The sequence below is a fragment of the Chaetodon auriga genome, chromosome 18, assembly GCF_051107435.1.
Source record: "Chaetodon auriga isolate fChaAug3 chromosome 18, fChaAug3.hap1, whole genome shotgun sequence".
Lineage (NCBI taxonomy): Eukaryota > Metazoa > Chordata > Actinopteri > Chaetodontiformes > Chaetodontidae > Chaetodon > Chaetodon auriga.
The window spans coordinates 11,228,306-11,254,331 of NC_135091.1; the positions used below are offsets into that span (position 1 = coordinate 11,228,306).

A 26,026-nucleotide genomic window follows, 5' to 3' on the forward strand; every position below is an offset into this window, starting at 1 on the left:
TGTCAAAGTGATATAATTGTCATGTTGTCATTCCTGTGCACTTGTCCCAACGATAATTCTTTTCTCTCTCTCCCTCTGCTCCTAGACGGAGCGCACGGAGGCGGGGTGATCGGCTCGGCAGCAGGCTGATCACACTCACCTGCCTCTAATCATGTAATCAAGCCGGCTACTTAAGCCGGCTCCAAACCTGCTCCTGCGCCGGAGTATTGCCTTAGCATCTCGTGTGCCTCGCTCTCAAGCCGACCTCCTGCCTCTCGTGATCGACATATCGATATACATTTCCTTGGACGCTTTCTGTTCTTTTGTAAGTGTTTTCGTCTTTTGTTACTTTGTGACGCTTATTTGCTACTTTTCCCGTTGAGGTGATTTTTCAGTTGTTTTTTCCCTTGAAGAGTGTTTTTCCCGTCACGGTGATTTTTGTTGGTTTTCCGCGTGTCCGCGTTTTCCCTCTAAGGTGATTTTCTGTTAGTACTTTGTTGAACAATAAACTTGTATTTTTGGTACTCTGCATCTGGGTCCTGGCCTTTCCTCACAAGCCCGTGACAATAATGTGTGTACTGTGTGTACTGTAGGTATTGTCATGGGAGAAAAGGTGTCAGATTTTACAGAATTTCCTGGAGATGTTATGCAAGAACTCCGGGATTATTACTTTTCTTCTCATTATTATAATCATTGTTATGACTATCATAGTGTTGATCTGTACAGCAATGGTGATGAGTTCGATGTTTGCAATTTGACCAGCAGATGTCGCTGTTCACCCTCTTGTTTCATCTGTCAGGTGTCAAGAGTGAAAGGTAATCACAGAGCAGAACAAAGGTTGGCCCAGCAAACGTTTCCTGAAGTGTGTTAATATTTCAAAGCTATACGTAAAAGCTGGTGAGAACAAACCTCTGGAGAGAAAAAGAAACACTGTTGAAAGTCTTTTACCATTAAAAACATAGCAGAACAAGTTCAAGTTCACTTTATCGTTATTTATTTTGAATGGACATTAATGTATGCAACACACAAAGCTATGGCAAAAGCATCACTGACTTCCTTCCCAGAATAAAACCATTTGAATAAAATGGATACGACTTCATGCACAGCATCATACTTATCATCACATTGCAGAAAATCTGAGTTGTGTGATTGTGAAACTAAATGTACCTGTAGACTTTCAGAATTCCTCCATATTGTGGCTTTGGACGCACAGTAGCAGGAAAAGATTTTACTGTAATTCACTGCCAGAAATTCCCAAAGTGAGACCACAAGAAAGCACAATGCTGGCGACTGTTGTGTGGATTCTGTGTATCATCAAAGCCTCCTTCATAGAACATTATGAGTAGTTATGACTTCACATGACGAGAATTAGAAAGAAGAACATTGACAAAGGAGTGTAATGATTTCCTCTATTATATAACAATGAAACATGAGATATGCAGCATTCTTCTGAATAAAAAACAAGGTAGTATTGACATACTGCAGGTTAGGCAGCTTCAATATTTATAAAATCTCAAGGCTGGGCAGAAAAAGGATGAAGAGCAAAGTGCTGAAGGTCTGACTTCATCGTACAGTAAAAGAGCACATTAACCACAAAAATGCCCATCTTATTCCTCTGAACACCAACATTTCCTTCATATAATATATTGAGCACCAGTGGATTAGTATTAAAAAGGATGCTGCAGTTACTGACTGAGTAAAAGAGGAATTAATTACATTATGCCCAGTGTTTCAATGATTCACCCCAATTTACAGACAACATACAAGTAAATACTGTCCTGAGGTGTGTCAGGAGGAAAAGTTTTAAGTGCTTCACCTGGAACTTTGTGACACAGTTTACACTAAGACAGCATTTAATCAGGAAGAATAACTTCCAGAAGGTTATCTTTAAGGTCTCTGCCTTCATATCAAGTGTAAATAAATACAGAATACGTTGATTAATGTAGTTCACGCTAACAGACATTTTGCTCAGTGTTAAGGCAAACACTTCTCCCTCGGCAAAAGCATTTCATTCAGAGTTGGTCACTGTTTGATTAATGTGATTTCTTATCATTTAAACCACAAATCACTATAATAACAATAAGAAAGCAGCAGCATTCACAGGTGTAAAACTAACCATACTACAGTACTAAGTGCTCACAATTGTAATGAGTATTTCAAAAGATTAGATTTTGTTTTTTCAATCATGATGTTAAATTTAAGTGTACATTTTAAGTGCAGAAGAAGAGCCTTTTTTTGAAACAATGGGGTAAATATGTTGATGAATATCATCTACTGATCCATTGAGATTACCAAGCCCCATTTGGTCAAAATATCATCAGCCTCCCACTGCCTTTCCTGACCTCTCTCCACCCCTCTCTCTGCGTTTGCCTCTTCCTCTTCCTCAGATGCTTCTCTGACATACACACTCTCCAATGTCAGCTTGTCCTTCATTGCATTCACCTTCTCCTCCTCCTCCTCCTCTCCTCCCACCCTGTTCTCCCTCCCTCTCTCTCCATGCATCGACTCATCCAAGCCTCCCTCCTTGGTGAACTCCATCGCCAACTCTGGCAACACTAGTTTCCTGGTCTCGGGATCCCAATCAATACAAGTAGTTCCCTCCTCTTCCTCCTCATCTTTCTCTACTTCACCCCCTGTTGCCAGTCTCAGAACACCATAGTCACCTGGTAAGAAATCTGATTGGTCAGCGTGGAAGGTTGACATGTCTTTGATGTTTTGAGAGGCGTAAGAAAAAAGGGGTACTCTCTCACTGTCACGTTCTACTTCCACGCCTCCATCTATCTTCCCACCTGCTCTTCCCTTCACCTCTCTGTCCATCTCTACCCTCGTTCCTCTCTCCTTCTTTGTTCGTAGATTTAAAGGAATACGGAAAAGGCCCAATTGTGGGGTTTGTTTTATAAACAAACCTGGAAACTCTTTATCCTCTCCTCCCTGAAAAGACAGTAATGGTGCCTGAGCTTGGATCGACGGAGCTGAGTTTACCTGTGAACATGCGTGCGCCTGTGTAAGCGTGCTCCTCTCTGCCTGCGTGTGTGCTTGTGGGCATGTGTGTGATGATGTGTGCGAGAGGTAGGACTTTGCCTGGGGAGCCCAAACTCCAGCGAAGCATCCATCCCCAACTCTCCACTCTTTCTTCTCATTAGAAGCTCCGCGTGTCTGCTTTTCATCTTTATTATTGCCATCATCCCCTCCGTCATGCCTCCTCTCTCTTTCCTCCTCTTCTTCTCTGACACTGATTCTCGGGGCCATGTCAAGAAACCCATAGTCAATGGACTCATCATCCCAGGGCCCGTCAGGCTGCGGGTGTGTTTCGGACCTCTGGGGGGTGTATCCTGGTGGGGGATCTACGATGTATTGCTGGTTGGTGCATGCAGGTTCTGATGTGCCTCCTCTGATGTCTGATGTCCTGATGATGGTGATGAAGTTCAGATTCTCATGGGGGGATGTCAGAGGGGGCAGATTAAAAGAAGGCAGGTTCTGGAAGTTAAAGGAATGTGGTGTTAAAGTACTGATCGTTAGCTTTTGAAACATTTTTAAAAATGGACTGAGATGCCATGCAATAGTCAAAACTGTATTATTTACTCATCATATACCATTAACATATCACAGAAAAGGTCATTCCTATAATGCATCCCAGTAGCATCTAATGTTAGATGCTCCCTGACCAATAAAGGGCCACACCGGGCAAGTGTGCAATACAGGCTTTCCCTTAAAATGAGCCATAGAGTCCAGAGGCATCATGTTAACACAGAGTTCACACATTGCAGTTGTCACCACAATTACAAGAAAAGAGGATACATGTTAATATTCATTCAACTTTTCATAGTACCAGCAGTCAGTGAAGGTTCTACACAGTGCTCATATGCTGCAGGTGAAACAGTGAATGGTAAAAGGTTTAAAAATCTAAGATGGCAAAGACAGAAATAAACAAAAAGTTGTGTAAAAAGTGTGTACAGTTTGTGGTTGCATTACCAGTATATATGGGGTCTTCTGTCCTGTCCCCGTCAGGTAGTGATACAGAAGGTAGCCAACCACCAACACCATACACATGCACACAGATGTAACAACAATACCCACAATCACCCTCTGCAGCTGGCCAATCACAGGGTCTGGAGGGAGAAGAGAATCAAGAGCACGTCAGGTGTGTGTAAAGGCACCATGTGAACACCGTATCAAAACTCGTTGTATAACATCTAAAATGCTCTGTTATGAAGCTACAAACAAAACAGTTTTTCTTGATTGACACAAGTAATTAAAGACATCTCGGGCACAAACATAAATCTCTCTCGTGCTTCTGTATCAGGTTAAATCACATTCCTCTCTACCTGTCAAACGGGTAGGGGAATAGTCACACACAAGCAACGCGGTTGTACCTGGATACGTGGTCATGCACTGCCATGCAGAGGGCTGACATTGGACGGGCATGGAGTGGAATTTTGCCTTGGCAGAGAAGCAGTACTCTGTATCGTACTCCATCAGGCGGTACTTGTACGTACTGGAGCCCACTGGGATGTGGCGCTACAAACATACACTCACACAGATTAGTCGGTGCTGCAGCAGAACTCCAGGTGTGCTTGATTTAAGAGCCTGTCTGTGTCAGGAGCTCGGGACAAGCTAGGACTTTCAGATATTTTTACTCACCATCTGGCCATGACGGATGTTGTTGATGGAGAGGTTGTATGTCATCTGAGGGTAGATTGTTGCCATCGAAACCACTGGTGTTTGGTTGTTAGGCTGATATATCATTGGTCCCTTCAAGGTGATGATGGCAGTGTTGTTTTCTATGTCCACAGAAACCAGTGGAGGGCCAAAAGTAGCTGTAGAGAAACACAAAAATACTTTGTTTTAGGTAGATTTTAAATATTTTAAGTCCAGGTTTGATTCTAGGTTACCAAAAAGTATTTTCTTAAAGATTTTCTTTTTGTCCAGCCTTCCCTCTGTGTCTTTTATGTCACATTTTTAGACAGATTGTCACTTTAACTTACTGTCCGACTTTGGATCGAATCTCCATGTCAGCGCCCATTTGGAGGATGTTCTCCTGCTCACAGCACGGACCCTGGCATAGTATCCCTGCTCCAGATCCCACGTCTCGTTGCTCAGATCGCACCAGCTCCGCCCTATTTCTGTACACCGCCGCACCGCCCTCCAGTTCACCCGTCTTCCTTTGCTGTCCTCGACACTGTCCCCATAGCTGAGACAGACAGGAGTTGACAGGAGTATAGGATGACTACTCTGAATTACTGCACAAGCTGGGACAACAAGAATGGAGGGAGGAAGTTCAAAACCACATTCCTCTTGTTCAACTCCCCCTCAAGCAAGAAACTGAAGCTTGCATAGGCCGTTCTTAGATCTAGTTTCATTTTTCTTTTATTTCTGACCACCTCTCCTCTCTCGCCTTCTTTTTGTCTCTAATTCCTTTGAGACTTGTTGAACAAAGGTGAGTTTAAATACATCAACTTCAGCTTTAAACAGGTAAAGTCCAAGGTAGTTACATGCACCACAAAGAAAAGAACTTCAATTATTTTCTCAGGGACACGTTTTATTCTTTTGTTTGTTTGTTTGTTTGTTTGTTTGTTTGTTTGTTTAAACTTCAAAATCTTTACGTACATGGCGTACTGCACTGTAAAGTGTGTGTCATCTGGTGTGCCATTTCCTGGAATCCAGTGCAGCATATTCCTCAGATTGACGGAGGAGAAGATGACATTGACGGGACTGGGAGGAGAGGAGGAGACTGGGGGGAAAAGAAAGAGAAGTTGAAGTAGAGAAAGATAAGAGGCACACACTCGATAGGAACTCATGTTTGTCTTTAGACTTTTTTACTGCTTTCTGCTCATGCATTTCAGTCTCACATGGCGGTTGAATGGTTAACTTCCTCTGTGCTGTGGACCACAGAAATACTCGTTAATACCTAACATTGTTGTGCTGTGAGATCATTGGCTGCTCATAAAACACAAGAAACCATAACGAAAGTTTTACATTTTTTCCCCATTTTAACTATTTCCACATGGGACACACAGTGATGAAAGTTATCTTCATCCTGAGAATGAGGTTCGTAGGCGGCGGACATGTAAAGGACTAAGTTAATCAAAGCCCGTCTAAATAATAACACCTGATATTCTGACACTTGATATTTACTTAATATGCATTAAGTTTTGATTATTGTGTCATGCACAACTACGCCCAGCTTATGTAAACTTGGAAAACACTGTACATTCATTTCTTTGAATCATTTACAGAATCATTCAAGCCAAGATTGCATTTATGAACCCTTGTGTGTTATCAACACCATAAAACCAAGTGGACAGACAGAGACGTCCTTTGCTATCATGCAGTGGTGATCACACGCACTTGCAGTAACCCTAACTCTAATCCTAAACCCTAACCCACCATGGTAAAGAATTAGCAAAGAAAGAAACTAAAAAAACAAGTACAGTGCTCGTGCTGTTAGTTTAATGCAGTCCTACCTGTGAAGAACAGAGCCCCCAGGTTGAGAAGCATAAACACTGTCCACATCTCTGTATGGAGAGGTCATGTTTTTCACAGCATCTTCAAGCTCCCGGCAGCTGATCGGCTCCTCCACCGGCCTATCTTCTCCACAGGCTCGGTCACCTGCGCGGCAGTCAGCAGCCGGATGTCTCTCCACACTGAAAGAAATCAGCTTAAACACACACACACGATCAAAGGCGAGGCGTGGATTAATATCTGTGACCGCAAACCGTAAAACGTAAACGCTCTACAATGACAGAACAGGTTTCCCTGTTCGAGGAAGGAATGTGACCTCACTTGTTTGCGCACAGTACACCTGTGCAGGCGGAGGCCACGTGCACGGTGCGCGTGGATCGACCGATGAGAGAAGCACAATACTGCAAATGTTTAACCTGCTACTACGCACTGGTGGAGGAAGTTAATAATCCTTATAATCCGTTTAAAATGTACCAAAATATTCAGTCAAAAGTCCCCTACCGACTTCTGCTATTCGAGTTTTTGCTTAAGAGTACATCACCAGCACAATATAACCTATCAAAAATAAAGAAAATAATAATTAAGAAGCCCTCATTAAGTAAGTTGTGCCTGTATATTATAGGATAATTATTGATCAATCAACAAATAAGCAGGTTAATGTATACTTTACATAGTGTTAGGTAGTTCATTGATTTATAACAATGCAACGTATTTTTATTTATTTAAACTGAATTCACTACAAATCGTTTGAGAGACCTGGAGGTCTCATCGAAACTGCTTTGTTATATTTCTTCTTGGACCTGTTCCAAGAAGCAGGTCATTGGGTAACTCGGATAACCTCTATGAGTAACCTGACACTGTTTTCTTTGCATCTGCAGCTCATGTTTCACAAATGATTGGGTTCCAAGTGACACGGAAAACCACGTTCTCCACCACACCTTAATTACAAATAATTTCACTGCCCACAATGAATGACATAATTCGACCAAGTTTATTAGAAAACAGCACCAACAAAACAGCATAAGTGCTCATTAATACCGTCGATAGTGACATTTGGTGGACATGTGTCGCTACTGTCATTGTCTCCTCACACAGCCTGTATTATAGCAAGGCTTGTAAAGGCTTGTAAATATACATTTTTAAAGGACATATCTCTTTAAATTGTTGTGACAGCTGTCATATGTATATGTAATGGCATCATGTAACATAATTATCATATGTGATAAATACAGAGGCATAAGTGTTACGCATCGTGATGACAAGGTAAAGCGGCGGAACTATGCAGCTTGTATCTCTGTTGCATCTCCGGATTGTTTTTGCGGTTGCGCGTCTCTCGGCGCGTTCATTCCGGTACCTGTTAGCATGTAGCTCATTGGTAGCATTGTCTGCATGAGTAGCCTGATTCATTTGTGTGATGTTTCGCTAAAAATTGACAGGTTTTGATGCAAACATGGCACTCTCAATGGAAACACAGCTCCAGAGCATCTTTGAGGATGTTGTGGTAATTCTTTTTAAATCTTTATTAACCGAGATTTAAAGCTAACATTAGTTAGCATTTCGACTATATTAGCCTTTTCCATTTACGTTAAATGTCAGAAGCTGCTGTGGTTTATCAAATGAATAATTCCGACAACATTGCTGGATAGTTTTCGTTTCACTTGCGTTCGCTAACGTTACGTGAACATTTCGAAATGCAGGTTTTAGATTTCTGCATTGGGTCTGCAAGTTCTTGCAATCAGTTAGCCAGATTCAAGTACATAAGCATCATTCATAACACCTTGAGCAAACTTGGGAAGTTATCTGTACAACGTAACGTTACTTCACAGTAGTGGCGTGTTACATTTGAAAAAAGAGCATTTTCAGACAACTGCGAATTTTTGTTAGATTTTCAGACAGTGTTAACATCGTAATTGTAACATTGCTTCATAACAACAGATACTGTTTTTACTAGGTAAAGGAAGTAGAATTCTTCGTCCGGCTGTGGTTGAATAACATAAACTCATTGCACTGCACCTGCACTCAAACCTCCAAGCTGACAGGCATTCATCCTGCTGAAGTGCCCCTCAGCAAGACACTGATCTCTGCAAACATCAGGCGTTGTCTGCTCTCTAGCAATCATTATTTTTGGGACTACAGCTATGAAGGAAAAGAGCAGAAGGCTGTCGGTTGAAACTGCAGAAGATAAAGAATGAACACATTTTATTCCCTCTTGCATAATCTTTTCACAGTTTTTGTTTTTCTCTTCCTTTCCTCAGAAAACTGAGATGATAGAAGAGGCCTTTGCTGGGTAAGATGCCTCCAAACTCACACTTCCTGTTTTATTATGAAGGACTTAAAACATGTCTGACTCATTGTCGACATACTTTATGTCTTATGTCTGTGGATTGTGTGTACGGTGTAAAACGAAATGCTGCAGGCTAAAATAACAATGGTGTTTCAGGATGTTTATGGACACTCCAGAGGATGAGAGGACGAAGCTGATCAGTTGTCTCGGAGCCTTCAGGCAGTTCTGGGGAACACTACCGCAGGTCTCTAAACACATGGAGACAGACACACCGCGCACGTAAGATGACAAGTGATCGGCTGGAAGTTTGATTAATGATTGCCTTTGTGTCTCTCTGCAGGAGTCTCATGAACAGTGTGTGCAGTGGATAGTGCGGTTCATACACAGCCAGCACAGTCCCAAAAGGATCTCCTTCCTCTATGACTGTCTAGCAATGGCTGTGGAGACCAGTCTGTTACCGCCCAGGTACACACCCACGTACACACTTACAGAGTGCAGCGTGCATTTATGACACTGTGCGGCTTGACTGAGTCTATTATTATCCAGTTAATTTGTCAAGATGTATTAAGAGTTTTGTTTAGGCCACAACATCACTTATAATTAGAACAGATGAATCATTTTCATGGTTCGTGATAATTCCATTGTTTGAAATATTACTTTTAATTGTGTTTGCACTCTAATCTATCGTGTCATGTTATTTGTCTTAATCATCATCTAATGAATCTCTTCGTGTGTCTGAAGGATGGTGTGTGTGGCTCTCATAAGCTCGGACAGCTTGGAGTGGGAGAGGACTCAGTTGTGGGCGTTAACCTTCAAACTGATTCGCAAGATCATCGGAGGGGTGGACTACAAGGTCACACACACACACACACGCACACAGAAACACAGCTGAGACAATTCATCACCAATCTCAATGCTAAGAAGACTTGAATTAAACTTGTAGTTTTTTAGGATCTTGACCTGTTTTAAGCTCATTTTTCACTTTATCAGCCATGTTAAAAAATGTCCAACTCGATTTTATCGCTGCATCCCTTCTGAACAGACAGCTATTGAAGCTGAAATCCATCACCGGATATGTGTTTCATGTGAACGTGTGTGTTTCAGGGCGTTCGAGATCTGTTGAAAGCCGTACTGGATAAAATTCAGACCATTCCCACCACTGTCAGCTCAGCTATAGTCCAACAGCTTCTTGCTGCCAGAGAGGTATTTTTCTGTCTATCGTATTTCACTTATTAAGTGTAATTATTTGTGATTTCTTTATTTCTCAGTCTGGTGGCTTATTTGAATAGTTATCTGTAAAAATCTATCACTTTAATGTTTTAGCCTGTGTGTGTGTATTCCAGGTGGTAGAGTACATCCTGGACAGAAATGCCTGCCTCCTGCCAGCCTACTTTGCCATCACAGAAATCAGAAAACTGTATCCGGAGGGACAGCTGTCACACTGGGTAAGTGTGGGTTTCTCGTGTATGTGTGTGTGTGTGTGTGTGTGTGCGTGCGTGTGCATGCAGCTATGCCATGTGTATCTAACAAATGTTTCTGTTTTATCTTCTCTTCTGTCTGTTCTTGTTTTCTCTGCCTTCTTCTCCCTTCCGCTTGGTCTCTGTCTGTAGCTTCTTGGCAGTTTGATATCAGACTTTGTGGACAGTTTCAGACCTACAGCTAGAATCAACTCGATCTGTGGTAAGAGACACACACACACACACACACACACACACACGCACACACTTCTTTATGCTTTGTCAAAGCAAATGCCACATTCCTCACCACAGATTTGTCACTTACATCAAGTGAAGTATATAATGCAACTCGTATGCACGATGTGCCTCTTAAGTCATTTCCTGTGTGTGTCCACAGGTCGGTGCAGCTTGTTACCAGTAGTGAATAACAGCGGGGCCATATGTAACTCCTGGAAATTAGACCCCACCGCTCTCCGCTTCCCTCTGAGAGGCATGCTGCCATTTGACAAGGTAAAATATGAACATGCTGTATATACACTACACAACATGCAGTATAAACAAACGCAGTAACAAATTGTGTGTTTTTTGTGACGTAGGACCTGTTTGAGCCACAGACGGGCTTGCTGCGCTATGTGTTAGAACAGCCATATTCAAGAGAAATGGTGTGCAACATGTTAGGACTCAACAAGCAGGTATGACAATCTTCTACTTTTGCTCCTTTGCGTCTGTAATAGGCCCTCCACCTGCCTGCACTTCCTGTCCCCTTGACTCTTTATTGGCTCTTCACTGTCTTTATAATTTTTTTGATTTTTTGCCACCCAACTCCTCTTTCCCCTACCTGCTCCCGCTTTTCCTTTCTCCCTTGTTCCTGTCTCCCCTTTGCCGCTCCCTGTCTTTTTTCTCCTGGACTTGTAGAGACATCTACAAGTCCAGGAGACTTGTCCTCCTCGTTATTCTGCTTTTTGTTTTTGTTCTTTTCTTCATTGTTATTCTTTTTTATTTCTCGTTTCTCCTCCTCACCTTTTTCTCTTTTGACACCCCTCTCCTCCCTTGTTGCCTTGGTAACACAGCTATATAACACCATATGTAAAGCAAGCCAGTGCTGTGAGCTTGACCCATAATGCACTGGTGTTAGTTCTCCCTGTTGGGTTCATGCAGTTTCAACTCAGCCCAGCTCACTGAGCCCCGCAGACACAGTTTGACCAGCTCTCATTGTGTCCACACAGAGTGATCCACACGGGCCAGAGCTCGGACTTTGAATCAGTTACCCAGAATCCAGCTTGTCTGATTGAATTGGCTGAGTTGATGCTAACTGTGCTGAACAGACAGTGAACAACGTAGCTCCTTAGTCACCACTTTTCTCTCTCTCTGTCTGTCTCTCCTTTATCCCCTCTCTGTTTCCTTCTCCTTTCTTTCCCTCTCTTTTCTCTCTCTTTTGTCCTCTGGTTGTGTGTTGTGTTTGTTTGTCTCTCTGCCATGCGCTCTCTAGACTCTGAACATTGCCCAGGTATGTCGTTGTTTCTCCTCCTGGTCGCCCGACCTACCAACTAACCAGCCCATTGGACGCTTAGCCTCTTAGGCACTGTCATAAATATGGGAAAGTGGACAAAAAAAAAAAAAAGAAAAGAAAAGAAAAGAAAACTCGAGATGAGTAGAGAGAAATGCTCCAGAGCTTGAGATGGTCACAGCAGGGTTTCTTAGAGATATACTTAGTGGAAAGAGGCAGATGTGGCCAGATAAACACGGGGCAGGTACACCAGCAGACAGGCAGGTTAATGGGGGGTTCAGTTAATAGGGTGGTGAGCAAGTGAGTAGCTTCCTGTCACATTTTAACTCCGTTCACATGCTACCTTCTGTCTGCTTTAACACTGAAGCATAAGCACAGTAGCTATAGCATGTGTCGATTGAAGCAGCAGCCGGCCAATATTTCATGTCCAGTATTCAGCAGCTTTATTAGACGATATTCAGGGCGAAACAAGTAATCCCAAACAAAAACTGAATCCCTGGCCTATTGCTTCGCCATTACTAACTGGTCACCACTAATGCTCATAGAGAGGGATTCGTGAATCAGCCCTGTTGCTGTTTTAGCAACCTAAGCACGTCATTACTGATGGTTGCTTAAATTTATCGTCAGTAATGGTTTTGCAACACTGAAATAGCTTGTTATGTTAATGTTTAACGCACTTAATCAGCTGTAATCGTATGTATTACTCACTGTGCTGTGGCCTACTTTCCATAGATGAATCATCAGATTTTATTTTACAATCCTGGATTTTCTTTCATTAAAGCGATCTTACACCGATCATACTGTTTATACTCCAGACCGAGACACTTACAGACGCTCTGCACTGCAGTTTTTGTCATCAGAAAACAGTGTATTTAGTCCCAGCCATTGTACAGACCAGCTAACAAGCTCACATGAAGTATTTGTGATTTTAGACCCTGCTGTTGACATTTCAAGTCCTGCTGCACTGCATGTGTGAATGTAGTCTGGTCCTTGCCTGTTGTTAGCAAGGTCCTCTCGTGTCTGACCTTTATGGTGTTTTCTGTTGTGCTGACCTGGGCAAAACTGCTCCATTTTGACAAACTACCAACTTAACATGCACAGTAATACAGTTTATTCTGCTTTGCAAATGAAGTCACTATTAGCCAAGTGAGTGAGCCAAGAGTAGATCACAGGAAGACCAGACAACGTTGATTCCAGAAAAGTTGGGACATTGAGTAAAACAGAAATAAAAACAGAAAGCATTTCCAAACCAACTCTGTTTACAGACAACAGTTTTACAAAGTGTTCCTGAGCCCATGCAGTAACATCCTTTATCCAATCATGTGTTCACATAGCGGTGAACCTCCCTCCATGCTTGCTTGTGAACGACTGAGCCTTTCCAGGATGCCCCTTTCATACCCAATCATGATACTATCACCTGTTACCAATGAACCTGTTTACCTGTGGAATGTTCCAAACAGGTGTTTTTGGAGCGTTCCACATCTTTCCAGTCCTTAGTTGCTCCTGTCCCAACTTGTTTAAAACATGTTGCTGCATCAAACTCAGAATAAGCATAAATTTACAAAGTCAGTGAAGCTGATGAGGTAAAACATTAAATATATTTCCTCTTTTTTTAGAATCCGTTGTCCTTGAATATCAGGAGATCAGTTTATTAATGTCATCTTATTTATTTTTAGGCATTGTGAGCTGCTGGATGTGAATGATTTTCTGATTGTCATGTCTTCTGCTTCCAATCTAAATGAACTTTTCACACTTCGATGCAGCAGTACATTAGCAAACTTTATCCCCATGCAACGTGTGTCATCCAGTCAATTAACTGCATTTGCAAAGATAAGGGCCTCTTGAATTAGTGGCTTGTAATTTCTAACATTCATGCTCTGCTAACTTCACTTTCCACTCCTTCGTGAACGTAATCATTCTGCAAAGCCTCTCCAGATTAGAGATGAGAGATATTTTTCTAATTACAAAGTTCCAAGTTTGGACGGCAGCACACAGACCTCAACTGCACGAGCACAGAGAGCTGCAGAAATAGAAGACATGGCAAAGTGTGCATCACGGAGTCAAACACTCTTTAGGCTTATTTTTTTGTTTTTCTGATTTGATCCGTGTTTTGCCCAGGTCGGCCGAGTGATTCTGATTGGCCGTCTGACTGGATGCGTGTGCTCTGACCTGTGTTGTGTTGATGATGCGCGGGGGTTGATGGCTTCCTGTTTTCTTTTGTTTTTCCTCTGGTTTTTACCTTTGCATCATTAGCATCGATGAATGCAGTGCAGGCAACAGCTTTTCTTGAGCTTTTTGTTTATTTTCAGCAGTTCAGGCAAATTGAAGTTTCACCCAGACACTCAAAAATAAATCTAACTTAGTCTAAGAGTGTGAAATGAACGGATAAGTGACATACTTATAACATTTGATGAGGAGCAGTGGTCACTATCGGTGGCACATCAGTACTCATTTTGGATAAAATGTGGGTTGAGAGACAGTGACACAGACCCCCAATTGGTTGCGGTGAAACTACCTTCAAATGCATTCGCTCTACATACACACCGGTATGCCATTGGTTGAGTTGTAGGTGTGTTTGTAGCCCAGCTCACTGGTGTGGTTTACTCGGTGACCCATTGGGCTGATTTCATTGTACAGCAGAAGAAGATAGCCTGCGGATCTTTCTCTCTTTCCCTTTTCCTTTGTTTTTCTCTTCCCCTCGCTCTCTCTGTGTGAGCATGCGTGTGTGTGTGCGCGTGCGCATGCGTGCATGCACGTGCGCGTGTTCGATGGCAGAGGAAGAGAAGTGACGGTCAGCCTCGCAGCTCCTCTTCTTCTTCCCATTCGCACCTGCTCCCCACCTTCCCAGACCCGTTAGCCTGCATGCGAGACCCCGTTGCAGCGTTTGGTTTGGTGTGTAGTGCTGTGCTGTGCTGTTCTGTGCCGTGCTGTGAAAAGGGCTCTGTGAAGTCCTCCAGTGGTAGCCACTGCAGAGATCCACACTCCTCCTGCTCTGTCACAGATGGGTGAAGTAAAGTTTTCCACCCTGGGTTAACAGGAAAATGTTTTTCCAAATCTTTGGCATGAAACGATCAATCCGCTATGAGTTTAACGGTCGACACAGTCGTCCACATGATCTTGTTAACCTGCCCTCCCAGCTATTTTTTTGACTCTCTCTTGATTCCCTTCCCTCCTTCCCTCGCTCCTCCCATCCTTCATCCAAAGTCCCTTTTACATATGGAAGTCTCAGCATTACTCGTTCAGACACCCCAATGAGTACTAGTACACAGTACTAGTCTACATATTCCTACATGATATGACGTCCCAGAAAAACAGCTCATACAGCTCCTCAAGATTTCTGCTGAGCTCAGATTTACTTTTGTCAACATTACAACATGTTTGAATTAACATTATTTAAATTTATTTATAAGTACAATGAACATTGATGGCCACTCACCCACTCCTTGTACAAATTTCATGTAAGATTGCTGCAAATAACTGGAGCTAATGTATGTGGAGACTTAGATTTCGCGCCTGTTCTTACGTAACAATATCACAGAAAAATTACCAGAACATTTGGAGGTAAGGACAAATGTGGAAAAGGGGCCAGAGGAATGTTTACCCAGCTGACAGAGGCAGGAAGGAGACGCCGTCCCGCATGCAAGGGAGGGAGAAGTCAATTTCTAACTGTGGGAGCATCTTTTACCATGAAAATGTGTATGTGAAGTAATTTAATGATGATCTTCACCTCATTCTCTCCTTCTCTCTGTCTTTCTTCTCCCCTCCTGTCCTTCACCCCTTTTCTCTCTGTCTCTGCACTTGGCTTTCTTTCCTCACTCTGTTTAACTTCTCTCTCCTGCCCTCTATTGTCTTCATCCTTTCAACACTCCCCTGCCAGCAAAAGCAGCGTTGCCCGGTGCTGGAGGAGCAGCTGGTGGACCTCGTGGTGTACGCCATGGAGCGGTCCGAGACAGAGGAACACTTTGACGCCGATATCGGAGGAACTAGCCAGTTGCTGTGGCAGCACCTCTCCTCCCAACTCATCTTCTTCGTGTTGTTTCAGTTCGCAAGCTTCCCACACATGGTGCTGTCATTACACCAAAAGGTGAGAAGAGGGAGACGAGTTAAAAAGTCTCATCGACACCCAAAAAAGAAATCATATCACGGACAAGATCTCCACGCTCTAAAAGCTTATGCTATTAGTAGCTGCTAATAGGAAATGCATTCTCATCGTGAAACCGAACATTTGCTAATCAAGCAGCTTGAAGGCAGCTTAGACAGTAAAATACTTGGCAAAAACAAATTGTTGGGATCCAATAAAGACTTATGTGCTGCTGCACATACATATCTGCGAAAAGGAGTAAATTAATACCACCTCACAGAGAGCACAGTGGCTCCTGGGAAATGTAGCTACCAACTAAATGAAGCAAAATTTACAAGGCAAATAAAATAGCATTCAAGTTAGGATGTGGAAACTGTAAAAGTGCTCTCAGCTCATGTGACCCTTGTTGTCTTTCTCCCTCTCTTTCTAGCTTGCAGGTAGAGGCCTCATTAAAGGGAGAGACCACCTGATGTGGGTCTTGCTGCAGTTCATATCAGGAAGCATTCAGAAGAACGCCTTAGCCGACTTCCTGCCTGTCATGAAGCTGTTTGACCTGCTTTACCCAGAAAAAGAGGTGCACGTCTGCCAAGGAACTGTGGCTATGCTCCTACTAATTTGTTCTATAAGTAAAAACTTTATAGGTTGTGCCATCAGATTGATCGGCCTTTTCTCTCCCACTGCAGTGTATTCCAGTTCCAGACATCAACAAGCCCCAGTCGACTCATTCCTTTGCCATGACCTGCATCTGGATCCACCTGAACCGCAAAGCTCAGAACGACAACTCTAAACTGCAGATACCCATCCCACACTCTCTGAAACTACACCATGAGTACGCAGCCTGAAATATATGCACTTTAGGTCATTAAATACCTCAAAGCTGTGCGCTTCCTCTCAGGTGCGCTTCCAAACATCTGTTCACTGGAATACCGCACCCAGTTCATAGTTACATAAAATCCCTTCCTGCCTCCTTCCTGTCTCTTAGGTTCCTCCAGCAGTCGTTGCGTAACAAGACTCTGGGTATGTCTGACTACAAGATTGCCCTGCTGTGCAACGCCTACAGCACCAACTCGGAGTGCTTCACTCTGCCAATGGGCGTCCTGGTAGAGACCATTTATGGAAATGGATCTATGAGGATCAACCTGCCCGGCACCAACTGTATGGCATCAGGATCCGTCACCCCTTTGCCCATGAACCTGCTGGATTCACTCACAGTGCATGCGAAGATGAGGTAGAGGAAAGGAGATAGACAGATGGTTTATTAAATATATCGAACTGTCTCTCACTCTCTTTGTCCCCCCCCCCCCCGTCCGTCTGTCTGTCCGTCTCCAGTCTGATCCACAGTATTGCCACACGGGTAATAAAGCTGGCCCACGCCAAATCCAGCATCGCCCTGGCCCCCGCACTGGTGGAAACATACAGCAGACTGTTGGTCTACATGGAGATCGAGTCGCTGGGCATCAAAGGATTCATCAGTGAGTTACAGAAGCACTTTCAATCAGTATTAAATGTCCACCGTGTTGAGAAGTTGCTTAGGCACAGACAGCACAGAGTGTAACACCTCATTTCAGCATCACATCATTATGTTCCCTGAAGGAGAATTGTTGGCTGTCAGTCAGTATTTAACATTATTAGCATACACTCAGAAAACACGTCTCACACCGTGAGAAGCACAGATTATCAGGCAGAATGAGGACAGGGAAGCAGGAAGCAGATTTGATTTACCACACTGTGCTGGATACAGTTCATAGCTTGAACCACCGTAAAACAATCAAACAGATATTTACCTTTAAGATAAGACACTCCCTTAATTAAATATTATGCCACAGTTAATGAGACATCTCCAAAGTCCAGCCATAAAACAGGAGTGAAGTAACAAAAAAATCATGAAGAAATGAAAGCGAAGAAGCATGTTCATTCAAAGCTCAGATAATAACCTGTTTGATCGTTTCACAAATGTTCCTCAGTGTATTGTGGTGGACGTTCATTAATATCTGTATTGAAGACAAGGAATTAGCACCACTGTGGAAAAATTTTGAACAATACTCCGCTCTAGTTATGAAGTCTCTTATGAACAGGAGCATCTTGCAAACTCGTCTTTATGAGTGATCTGGTACACGTTCAGAATTTCTCTAATAACTCCTCCAGCAGCGTTGTTCTATTTGTATTCAGTCGTCGCTGCTCGTCCACTGGGTTGCTTCTTAAACGGTCTGACTCAGAACATTAATTTGTCTCTCGGCCACTGAACACATGTTGAATAACGTGACGCTTCTCTGTCTGTTCAGGCCAGTTGCTGCCTAATGTGTTCAAGTCTCACGCGTGGGGAATCCTTCACACGTTGCTGGAGATGTTCAGCTACAGGATGCATCACATCCAGCCACACTACAGAGTCCAGCTACTGAGCCATCTGCACAGTCTGGCTGCTGTGCCCCAGACCAACCAGAACCAGCTGCATCTATGGTAATGTGGACACACACATTCACATATATTCAACAGAATCACTACAAGCTGCTGTTCAACGTTGCACATGTGATGTCTTTATTGCGTCCACCTCGAATGATCATGATAACGGTCTGCCTTGCTGTCTCTGTGTCTCAGTGTTGAGAGCACAGCTCTGCGGTTGATCACAGCCTTGGGCAGTTCTGAAGTGCAGCCCCAGTTCACCCGCTTCCTCAACGACCCCAAGACTGTTTTGTCAGCCGAGTCTGAGGAGCTGAACCGAGCGCTGATCCTCACCCTGGCCAGAGCCACACACGTCACCGGTACTTCATTTCAATCTTTAGATCTGTCTTTTCTTGAGGTCTTGTCGGCTCTCTGTTTTATTCTGAGTTTGTTTGTTGGTTTCTTTACTTCCTTTCTCATTTATTTCTGCCAATTTAATTGACTGTTTCCTGCCTCCTGTTAATTTTATGCTCTTCCGTGCAGATTTTTTCACAGGGTCTGACTCCATCCACGGGACCTGGTGTAAAGACATCCTCCAGACCATCATGAACTTCACGCCTCATAACTGGGCCTCTCACACACTGTCCTGTTTCCCTGCTCCACTACAGGTGCTTCACCTAGACATGACACCGACACAACAAACTGTTTTATTGGATGTCAAGTCAGATGCATTCACCCTCTCGCTCTCTTCCTCTCAGGCATTCTTCAAACAGAACAACGTTCCCCAGGAGTCTCGATTCAACCTGAAGAAGAACGTGGAAGAGGAGTACAGGAAGTGGAAGTCCATGGCCAATGAGAATGACATCATTACCCACTTCTCCATGCAGGGGTCACCCCCGCTGTTCCTCTGTCTGCTGTGGAAGATGCTGCTGGAGACAGACCACATCAACCAGATAGGCTTCAGGTTTGGTGGTTTTATTTTCACCCTGTTTACATCCGATATTAAAAACTGTTTCCAGATATGGATAATAAACGGTCTGGTCTTTCCTTTGTGTTTACACCTTTGATTTTTCATGCCTTCTTCTTATCCTTATTGAGATCATATCTCTGTCAGGGCAAAACCTGCTAATGAGTCAGCGGCGAATCAGCCCCTCTATAACTTGACTTAAAGTAATTGCAAGTTTATTTTTCCACTTGTTAGAGTCAGTATCCCCGACAGACTGCTGAGTGTGTTTTTTTGTTCAAGCGTGTGGTAATGATGCTTCTCACTGCTGATGTTCTTGCATTTTAAATTTACACTAATTGGTTCGAGGCGGGGGTGTTGCCAAGTCTCTAAATAACATCTTGAGCAAGCTGATCCAGCAGGAGAACGCAGTGTTTTCATGGGACGACGAGCCAAGTGCAGCCTGATTTTTGTGTCCCTCAGGGTGTTGGAGCGTATCGGGGCTCGGGCGCTGGTGGCTCACGTGCGGACATTTGCAGACTTCCTCGTCTATGAGTTCTCAACATCAGCCGGCGGGCAGCAGCTCAACAAGTGCATCGAAATACTCAACGACATGGTGTGGAAATACAACATAGTGACTCTGGACAGACTTATCCTGTGTCTGGTGAGCAGAAACTTCCACACAGAGAAATGTATCTGCTGTATGACAAGTTCTGTGCGTCTCACTCGTCCTCTTGTCTTCGTTCAGGCGATGCGCAGCCATGAGGGCAACGAGGCTCAGGTTTGTTACTTCATAATCCAGCTGCTGCTGCTGAAGCCCAACGACTTCAGGAACCGAGTCAACGACTTTGTCAAGGAGAACGCTCCTGAGCACTGGCTGCAGAGTGACTGGCACAACAAGCACATGAGCTACCACAAGGTACGCATGTAACGAAACTTGCCTCCATCCTCACCACAGTTGGTCAATCTGATTCCCAAAAAAGGTCTGAAGATACAATGTTCTTTGGATTTAAATGTTTGTGCCTTCACCAGAAATACCCAGAGAAGCTGTACTTCGAGGGCCTTGCAGACCAGGTCAACCCTCCCATGCAGCTCCAGCCTCAGTACCTGCCCATCTACTTCGGCAACGTGTGCCTGCGCTTCCTGCCTGTCTTTGACATCGTCATCCACCGCTTCCTGGAGCTTCTTCCCGTCTCCAAGTCTCTGGAGACGCTCCTCGATCACCTGGGAGGCTTGTACAAGTTCCATGGTGAGAAGACTGTGTGGATGAAAGAGGGAGCAGGTTTTAGAATGAGAGAAAGGAACAGCAGTGAATTGAATGAAATGTGAATGTGAGGGTTTGTTCACACTGCTGTGTTTTTACCTCTGTGATTGTGTGCAGACCGTCCAGTCACCTACCTGTACAACACACTTCACTACTACGAGCGACATCTGAGAGACAGAACCAATCTGAAGAGAAAACTGGTGCATGCCATCATGTCATCGCTGAAGGTAGGCACACAGACACAGACCATATATTATATTAAATATTACACCATACTCTCTGAGTGAAGACAGCATGTTTCTCACTGGAATCATACATGTAAATATAGAGATAACTTCCATTTCAGGCAGTAATTCAAGATACTTATAGTCACTTTGTTTTTTATAGGACAACCGGACCCCAGGGTGGTGCCTCAGTGAAACCTACCTGAAGTTTGGCATGAACCCCAGAGAGGACAACGTGTGGATCCCCGACGACACCTACTACTGCAAGCTGATTGGACGCCTTGTGGACAATATCCTTCATTAATTTCCCTGTTGGCAGGTTGATCTGTCTCAGGTCTCTAACTGATACTGATAGTGGCTAATAAGAAGTCATGGGCCTCTAGGCCACCTGAATAATATATTTACTTTACTGTCGGTGTGTCTAGTCTCCCTTAATGCCTCGTTGCTTTAAGGGCAGCTAGTAATTGCTTTTACATGTGTGGTTACATCTGTTTTACAGCTGTCAGTGCCTTCGATCGAAGCACTGGATCAGAGCTGGAATTGTTCCCTGGGCCCTGCACGGTGGCTCCTCACTGCCACCCAGGGATGGGTTCAAATGCAGAGAACAAGTTTCACTCCCAGTGCCCCCACTATAGTATTAATAAAGGGTAATCTTCACTGAAGCTCATCTCCTCCTCCAGTGACCTTTAGCCTTAACTCTCGCTCACCCATGGCTGGCAAGTCACCCGGTCCCTTCCCCAACTGTGACTGGAGGTTCAATGAGTTCCCCAACCCCGCGGCTCACGCACTGCACGTCACCTGCGTGGAGCTCATGGCTTTGGCCGTGCCGGGAAAAGATGTGGGCAACTCTCTGCTCAACGTTGTGTTGAAGAGGTACGATAGACAAGTGCTGTGACGTCTTCAGATGGTTGGTAGCTCTGATTGATCTCTATCATTTTTTAATGATGAAGATTATTTGGAGCGTTTTGGTAGCGCTGCATCTTCAGCCACAGCATCCCAACTTTTTTTTGAATCGGGGTTGAAGTAATGTTGAGTCAGACCATGTTTTCTTTCATCTTTCAGCCAGCCTCTTGTTCCCAGGGAGAACATCACAGCTTGGATGAATGCTATTGGACTTGTGATAACCGCACTTCCTGTAAGAACAACCACAAAAGTTCTCGCAGTCCTTCACTCACATCGAGATTGTTCACTCTGACCACCTCTGTCTCCCCTCTTCCAGGAGCCCTACTGGATCGTTCTCCACGACCGCATCGTGTCTGTGATTAGCTCTCCAGCGCTGACATCAGAGACAGAGTGGGCAGGTTATCCCTTTGCCTTGCTGGACTTCACAGCCTGCCACCAGAGCTACAGCGAAATGAACTGCAGCTACGTGCTGGCATTAGCGCACGCTGTCTGGCACCACTCCTCCATCGGACAGCTGTCTCTGATTCCCAAGTGAGGAAGTCTTGCTCAGTCTTATTGCTCTCCTCTCCTGCTCCTCCTGTCCTCCTCTATGTTTTGCATGTAATCACCTGTTTATGACTGTAGATTCCTGTCAGAGATGCTGAAGCCCATCGTCCAGACAGAGTTCCAGCTTCTTTACGTGTATCACCTGGTGGGGCCGTTCCTGCAGCGTTTCCAGCAAGAGAGGACGCGATGCATGTTGGAGGTACACACAAAAGTTTGATTATTACACGACAGGTGCAACACAATGCTTTTTATTTATTTGAAGTTTCATGTCGAATGCTTCGTGTTTGTATCTTTCAGATTGGCGTAGCCTTCTATGAGATGCTCCAGGCGGTGGATCAACACTGCCAACATCTGAGCTACATGGACCCAATCTGTGACTTCCTCTATCACATCAAATACATGTACACTGGAGACAGTGTGAAGGAGCAGGTGCAGTTGTCTTTTATTAAAATGGAAAATTAGCCATTAATCAACCTGACATTTTTAAACTCTTTGTGAAGATTGCTGTCTGATTCTGCATGTTTACCTTTCTCCTGTAAAGACAGGAAGCTACACCAATAGCGGCAGCTAAAGTTAGCAGTTGCTTTAAAGCTATCTGTCCATCAGGAAGCTCCTTAAATCACAGAGAGTTGAGGCTGAGCAGCTGTAGGACACCAGAGGGAACACCAGAAAATATTCTCAATAAAATATGATCCTGTTTCTGTTTATCTGTAAATAAAGGTATAAAGTTTGTTTGCCAGTGAGGCACTCTCCCCAGAAACTCCTGAAAATTTGACGAAGCGTCATGCCCCGGAGTGCAGGATGAGTCATCAACATTTTTCTATTGTTTTCCAGGAAATGACAAACTCTAAAATACCATTAAGAATACCTACAAGTGAGTTTTTGCCATTGTTGGGACAGATATCGGCTTTTAAGTGACAGTCATAAGCGATAAAAACACTTAAAGATCAATTGTGATTTCATGGGAGCTTTAAAGTGCAGTAGACAGTAACAAGATAATACAACAAAACAACAAACAACAGAGGGAGCTGATGAAAAACAAGCCGTGACCTTCGTCACCCTGACTTCAAGAGAGATGACATCTATGAACTCGCAGCTCCTCCGGAGACAGTTTTGTGTTTTCAGTTTCCATTTTTAGTTTGAATCTGTCACCTCCTGTGCAGCAAGACAACTCCCTGCCGGTGTCCAGGCCTGACACCGCAGTTAATTAGAGGAGATGAAGCAGTAGCTCCACTTTGAGCTCGAGGCTCAGACAAGTGTACTTAAATGGACTTTTCAGCTAATTAATTTAGCAGACAAAGCTGTCATTGAACACTAAGAGAGCTCTTTTCTCGAGCTATATGTGTTATATATTTTGTGATTCAAAACAAGTGATGTAACAGACATGAATGTGGTACGTGTTGACCTGAACTGTCATTATTCTGCTGCGTCAGGAAATGAACTCAACTCGTTTAAAACCCAAACCAAACATGACCGTGTCGGTTACTTTTTGTTGTTTTTCCTGCACTGATGGAGTCTCTCTGAATGTTACTCGTTGTTACCAGCACGTTACTGAGCAACGCATCTCCATCTTTGCTGTCTCTCCGCCTGTAGGTGGAGAAAATCATCATGACCCTGCGTCCGGCCATGAAGCTGCGACTGTGCTTCATCACGCACAGCAGCAAGATCGAGACCTCCTCGTCAGCTGCCACCGCTGCCTCCGCTCCCTCCGCTTCCTCCTCCACCCCTCAGCCCTCCACCTCCTCACTCTCCTCATCCTCTGCTGCCGCCTCGCCCTCCTCCTCACAGCACACGCACACACCTATGTAGGTGTTCTAGGTAAACACAAGCACACAGGTACAATCGTGAGGGTGGACTTTTGAGTTTTTGCCATGAGTTGCTCTGCTTGATGTGGATTTTGCTCAAAATAAAGATTAACAGTTCAGATTGTGCTCTTATAGACAGGAACCCTGCAGAGCTGATTGTTTCCTTGAGCCAGAATCTTGTTCATAAGTGCAGACAAAGGTCCGATTTCCCAAACTACTACTTGTTGCAAAGTGAAAAACCCAGACTGATTTTACTGTCGAGGAAACTCAAAACTAAAACACTTCAGCAGAATTCAGCTTTACCGATGTAAAGTCTCTCCCTCCAAAGAATGGAGTGAATTGATCTCTTTCAATAAACTGTACAATAACGTGCAGCTCTCAGCGTCAGGAGGATCACAAAGACTGAATTTCCTGTTACGATCATGGCATCTTTTTTATTTTTCTGTTTGTAGTCAGTTTTTATATTGTACATTATTATTACTTCATTAAAAAAAAAATCTGGTAATTTGGGTTCAACTCTTTATTGGTGATTCTTTCTACAACTGGCTCACTGTGTATGTGTGTGTGTGTGTGTGCGCGTGCGTGTGTGTGTGTGTGCGCGCGCGCCTGCTTTCTTGTGTGTGTGTGTGTTGTGAAGCATTTGTCCGTCTTTAAATTAATGCCATGTTACCCTGCGGTCATGGTAACTTGTGGTGGAGATCTCACACCGTCTCTGTTTAGCTGAGTCTCAGCTCTCAAACACTGAAGTATCACCTTTTCTTCCGGCGAGTCACTCAGGCAGGTGGTGACCTTGATGATCCCAGTTTCTGAGAGCACTGTGCTAAGCTGCTGTGTCATACAGATACAGCACAGTAACATAGCGGGCTGACACCAGCAGGGGGAGTTCAACATTTACAGTTTCCTTCAGCGCAGATATACCTTTTATTACTGGAGCACAGAGAGAGAGACGCTATAAATCCTATTGGCCCCATTAGATTTTTTTCCTGTCTCTCTGCCACAGAGATGTCTGTAAAACATCTGAACAAATATCCATTGATGGGAAGGCCAGTTTTGAGCCAAGAACAGCAGGATTTTGGCGATGAGTTACATCTGGGATTTTTGCCATTTGTCAATTGGCAATGAAACTAATGGTGAGAGAAAGACTTGAATCCTGATCCTAGGGGTTTATTTGTTGGGTCAGCAAATCAAATTATGGTTGAAGTGATGCCTGTTGTCACGTCCAATGTGGTTGATAAAGTAAAAAAAAAAAAAAAACTACATTTTTGCCTGAGCAGTTGTCGTTTTAGCAGCAAAAACAAAACTTAAAAAATGCCACTTTAAGAGCTAATTAAAAACCTGAAAAGCAGCCACTGAAAGAGTCTGTGTCACCCATCATGGTGAGGGTGTGGTCAGAAGACTTGAATCGACGACTGTTAAGCTGACATGCTGATGTTAAGCAGGTTACACATTTACAATTTTCACCATCTTAGTTTAGCAAAGTCAGCATGCTAACATCTGCTAGCACACACAAAGCGAGCTTCCTCCCTTTATAATCCAGTCTTACCTGCGAGGCTCCTTCGTGAAGGTGAAGTCTCTCTGTCAGCCCTTCACCGTCTCGTGTCGAGGACTTTCACTTCCCCTCAGCTCAGCATTTGCATACAAAAAAAAAACAATAAGGTTAAGACTGATAATCAATCATTCCTACTTATCCTCTCAATTACATTACATCTTCACCGGGTCAGCTGTAAGTTAATTACATGAACATTATGCAAGCTGTTACTTAAGTGCATTAGAGCCTGAACATCGCTCGTGATTTCCATCATGATGACAGAGCAAATTCAGCTCCCGGTCGTCCTCGCTTGTGGCTTCGGAGGAGAGCGGCTCTGTGTTGAGAAACATTGATTTTAGCTCTCTGAACATGAAGCTTGATATCATTCTTCCTCTTCATCAAAGTTTCATACATACTAGGTCAACCATGACTTAATCACATCACAACTAATGCCATGTACTCTGGGCGTTTAATCCCATTCTGCTTTCTGTGTGTGTGTGTGTGTGAGAGAGTCATCACATGGTCTCTCTATAAGGCCTGGCTGAGATGTAGGTCATCTCATGTGCTGTTTGGCCCGTGGCTTCCCCATTAAATTCTGTTCCTAAACGTGACGTGGCGTCATGTCGGCCCGTGGGATGTGGATGCACAGTTTCATATCACAGCA

The 26,026-nt window shown here is 43.9% G+C and overlaps 2 protein-coding genes across 3 annotated transcripts; one reads left to right on the forward strand and one right to left on the reverse strand.

The window, feature by feature from the left end:
* Positions 1 to 1,011: 1,011 nt before the first annotated feature.
* Positions 1,012 to 6,656, reverse strand: il20ra (interleukin 20 receptor, alpha). The gene is made up of 7 exons (XM_076756434.1): positions 6,444 to 6,656; positions 5,587 to 5,710; positions 4,965 to 5,170; positions 4,621 to 4,796; positions 4,353 to 4,497; positions 3,952 to 4,088; positions 1,012 to 3,456 (listed from the first exon to the last, which is right to left on the reverse strand). The coding sequence occupies exons 1-7, from the start codon at positions 6,490 to 6,492 to the stop codon at positions 2,251 to 2,253; spliced, it is 2,043 nt and encodes a 680-aa protein (XP_076612549.1). The 5' UTR covers positions 6,493 to 6,656; the 3' UTR covers positions 1,012 to 2,250.
* Positions 6,657 to 7,749: 1,093 nt separating this feature from the next.
* On the forward strand, positions 7,750 to 24,339 carry med23 (mediator complex subunit 23). Of its 2 annotated transcripts, XM_076756161.1 has the most exons (31): positions 7,750 to 7,942; positions 8,697 to 8,728; positions 8,882 to 8,969; positions 9,066 to 9,190; positions 9,467 to 9,578; positions 9,830 to 9,928; positions 10,069 to 10,170; positions 10,336 to 10,405; positions 10,580 to 10,692; positions 10,779 to 10,874; positions 11,672 to 11,689; positions 15,567 to 15,773; positions 16,201 to 16,344; positions 16,454 to 16,599; positions 16,753 to 16,998; positions 17,100 to 17,242; positions 18,053 to 18,227; positions 18,366 to 18,529; positions 18,693 to 18,817; positions 18,908 to 19,113; positions 19,576 to 19,756; positions 19,841 to 20,011; positions 20,125 to 20,341; positions 20,474 to 20,583; positions 20,744 to 20,870; positions 21,288 to 21,453; positions 21,643 to 21,715; positions 21,800 to 22,014; positions 22,108 to 22,228; positions 22,327 to 22,458; positions 23,623 to 24,339. In XM_076756161.1, exons 1-31 carry the CDS (start codon positions 7,892 to 7,894, stop codon positions 23,836 to 23,838), a joined length of 4,191 nt encoding a protein of 1,396 aa, XP_076612276.1. In that variant the 5' UTR covers positions 7,750 to 7,891; the 3' UTR covers positions 23,839 to 24,339. The 2 variants fall into 2 exon arrangements, with proteins under 2 accessions (XP_076612276.1, XP_076612278.1); XM_076756163.1 differs by lacking the exon at positions 11,672 to 11,689 and having other exon boundaries at positions 7,780 to 7,942.
* The last annotated feature ends 1,687 nt before the right edge of the window (positions 24,340 to 26,026 follow it).

What these genes read in the sequence shown, in the direction of transcription:
- il20ra (XM_076756434.1), bottom strand. Translation starts at nt 6,492, where the DNA reads ATGTGGACAGTGTTTATGCTTCTCAACCTGGGGGCTCTGTTCTTCACA. An exon ending in ATTCGATCCAAAGTCGGACA is followed by an intron (nt 4,797 to 4,964) that starts GTAAGTTAAAGT and finishes GTTTCTCTACAG; the next exon opens with CTACTTTTGGCCCTCCACTG. An exon ending in AGAAGACCCCATATATACTG is followed by an intron (nt 3,457 to 3,951) that starts GTAATGCAACCA and finishes TTTAACTTCCAG; the next exon opens with AACCTGCCTTCTTTTAATCT.
- med23 (XM_076756161.1), top strand. Translation starts at nt 7,892, where the DNA reads ATGGCACTCTCAATGGAAACACAGCTCCAGAGCATCTTTGAGGATGTT. An exon ending in TGCTTTACCCAGAAAAAGAG is followed by an intron (nt 16,345 to 16,453) that starts GTGCACGTCTGC and finishes CTCCCACTGCAG; the next exon opens with TGTATTCCAGTTCCAGACAT. An exon ending in GGGCATCAAAGGATTCATCA is followed by an intron (nt 17,243 to 18,052) that starts GTGAGTTACAGA and finishes CTGTCTGTTCAG; the next exon opens with GCCAGTTGCTGCCTAATGTG.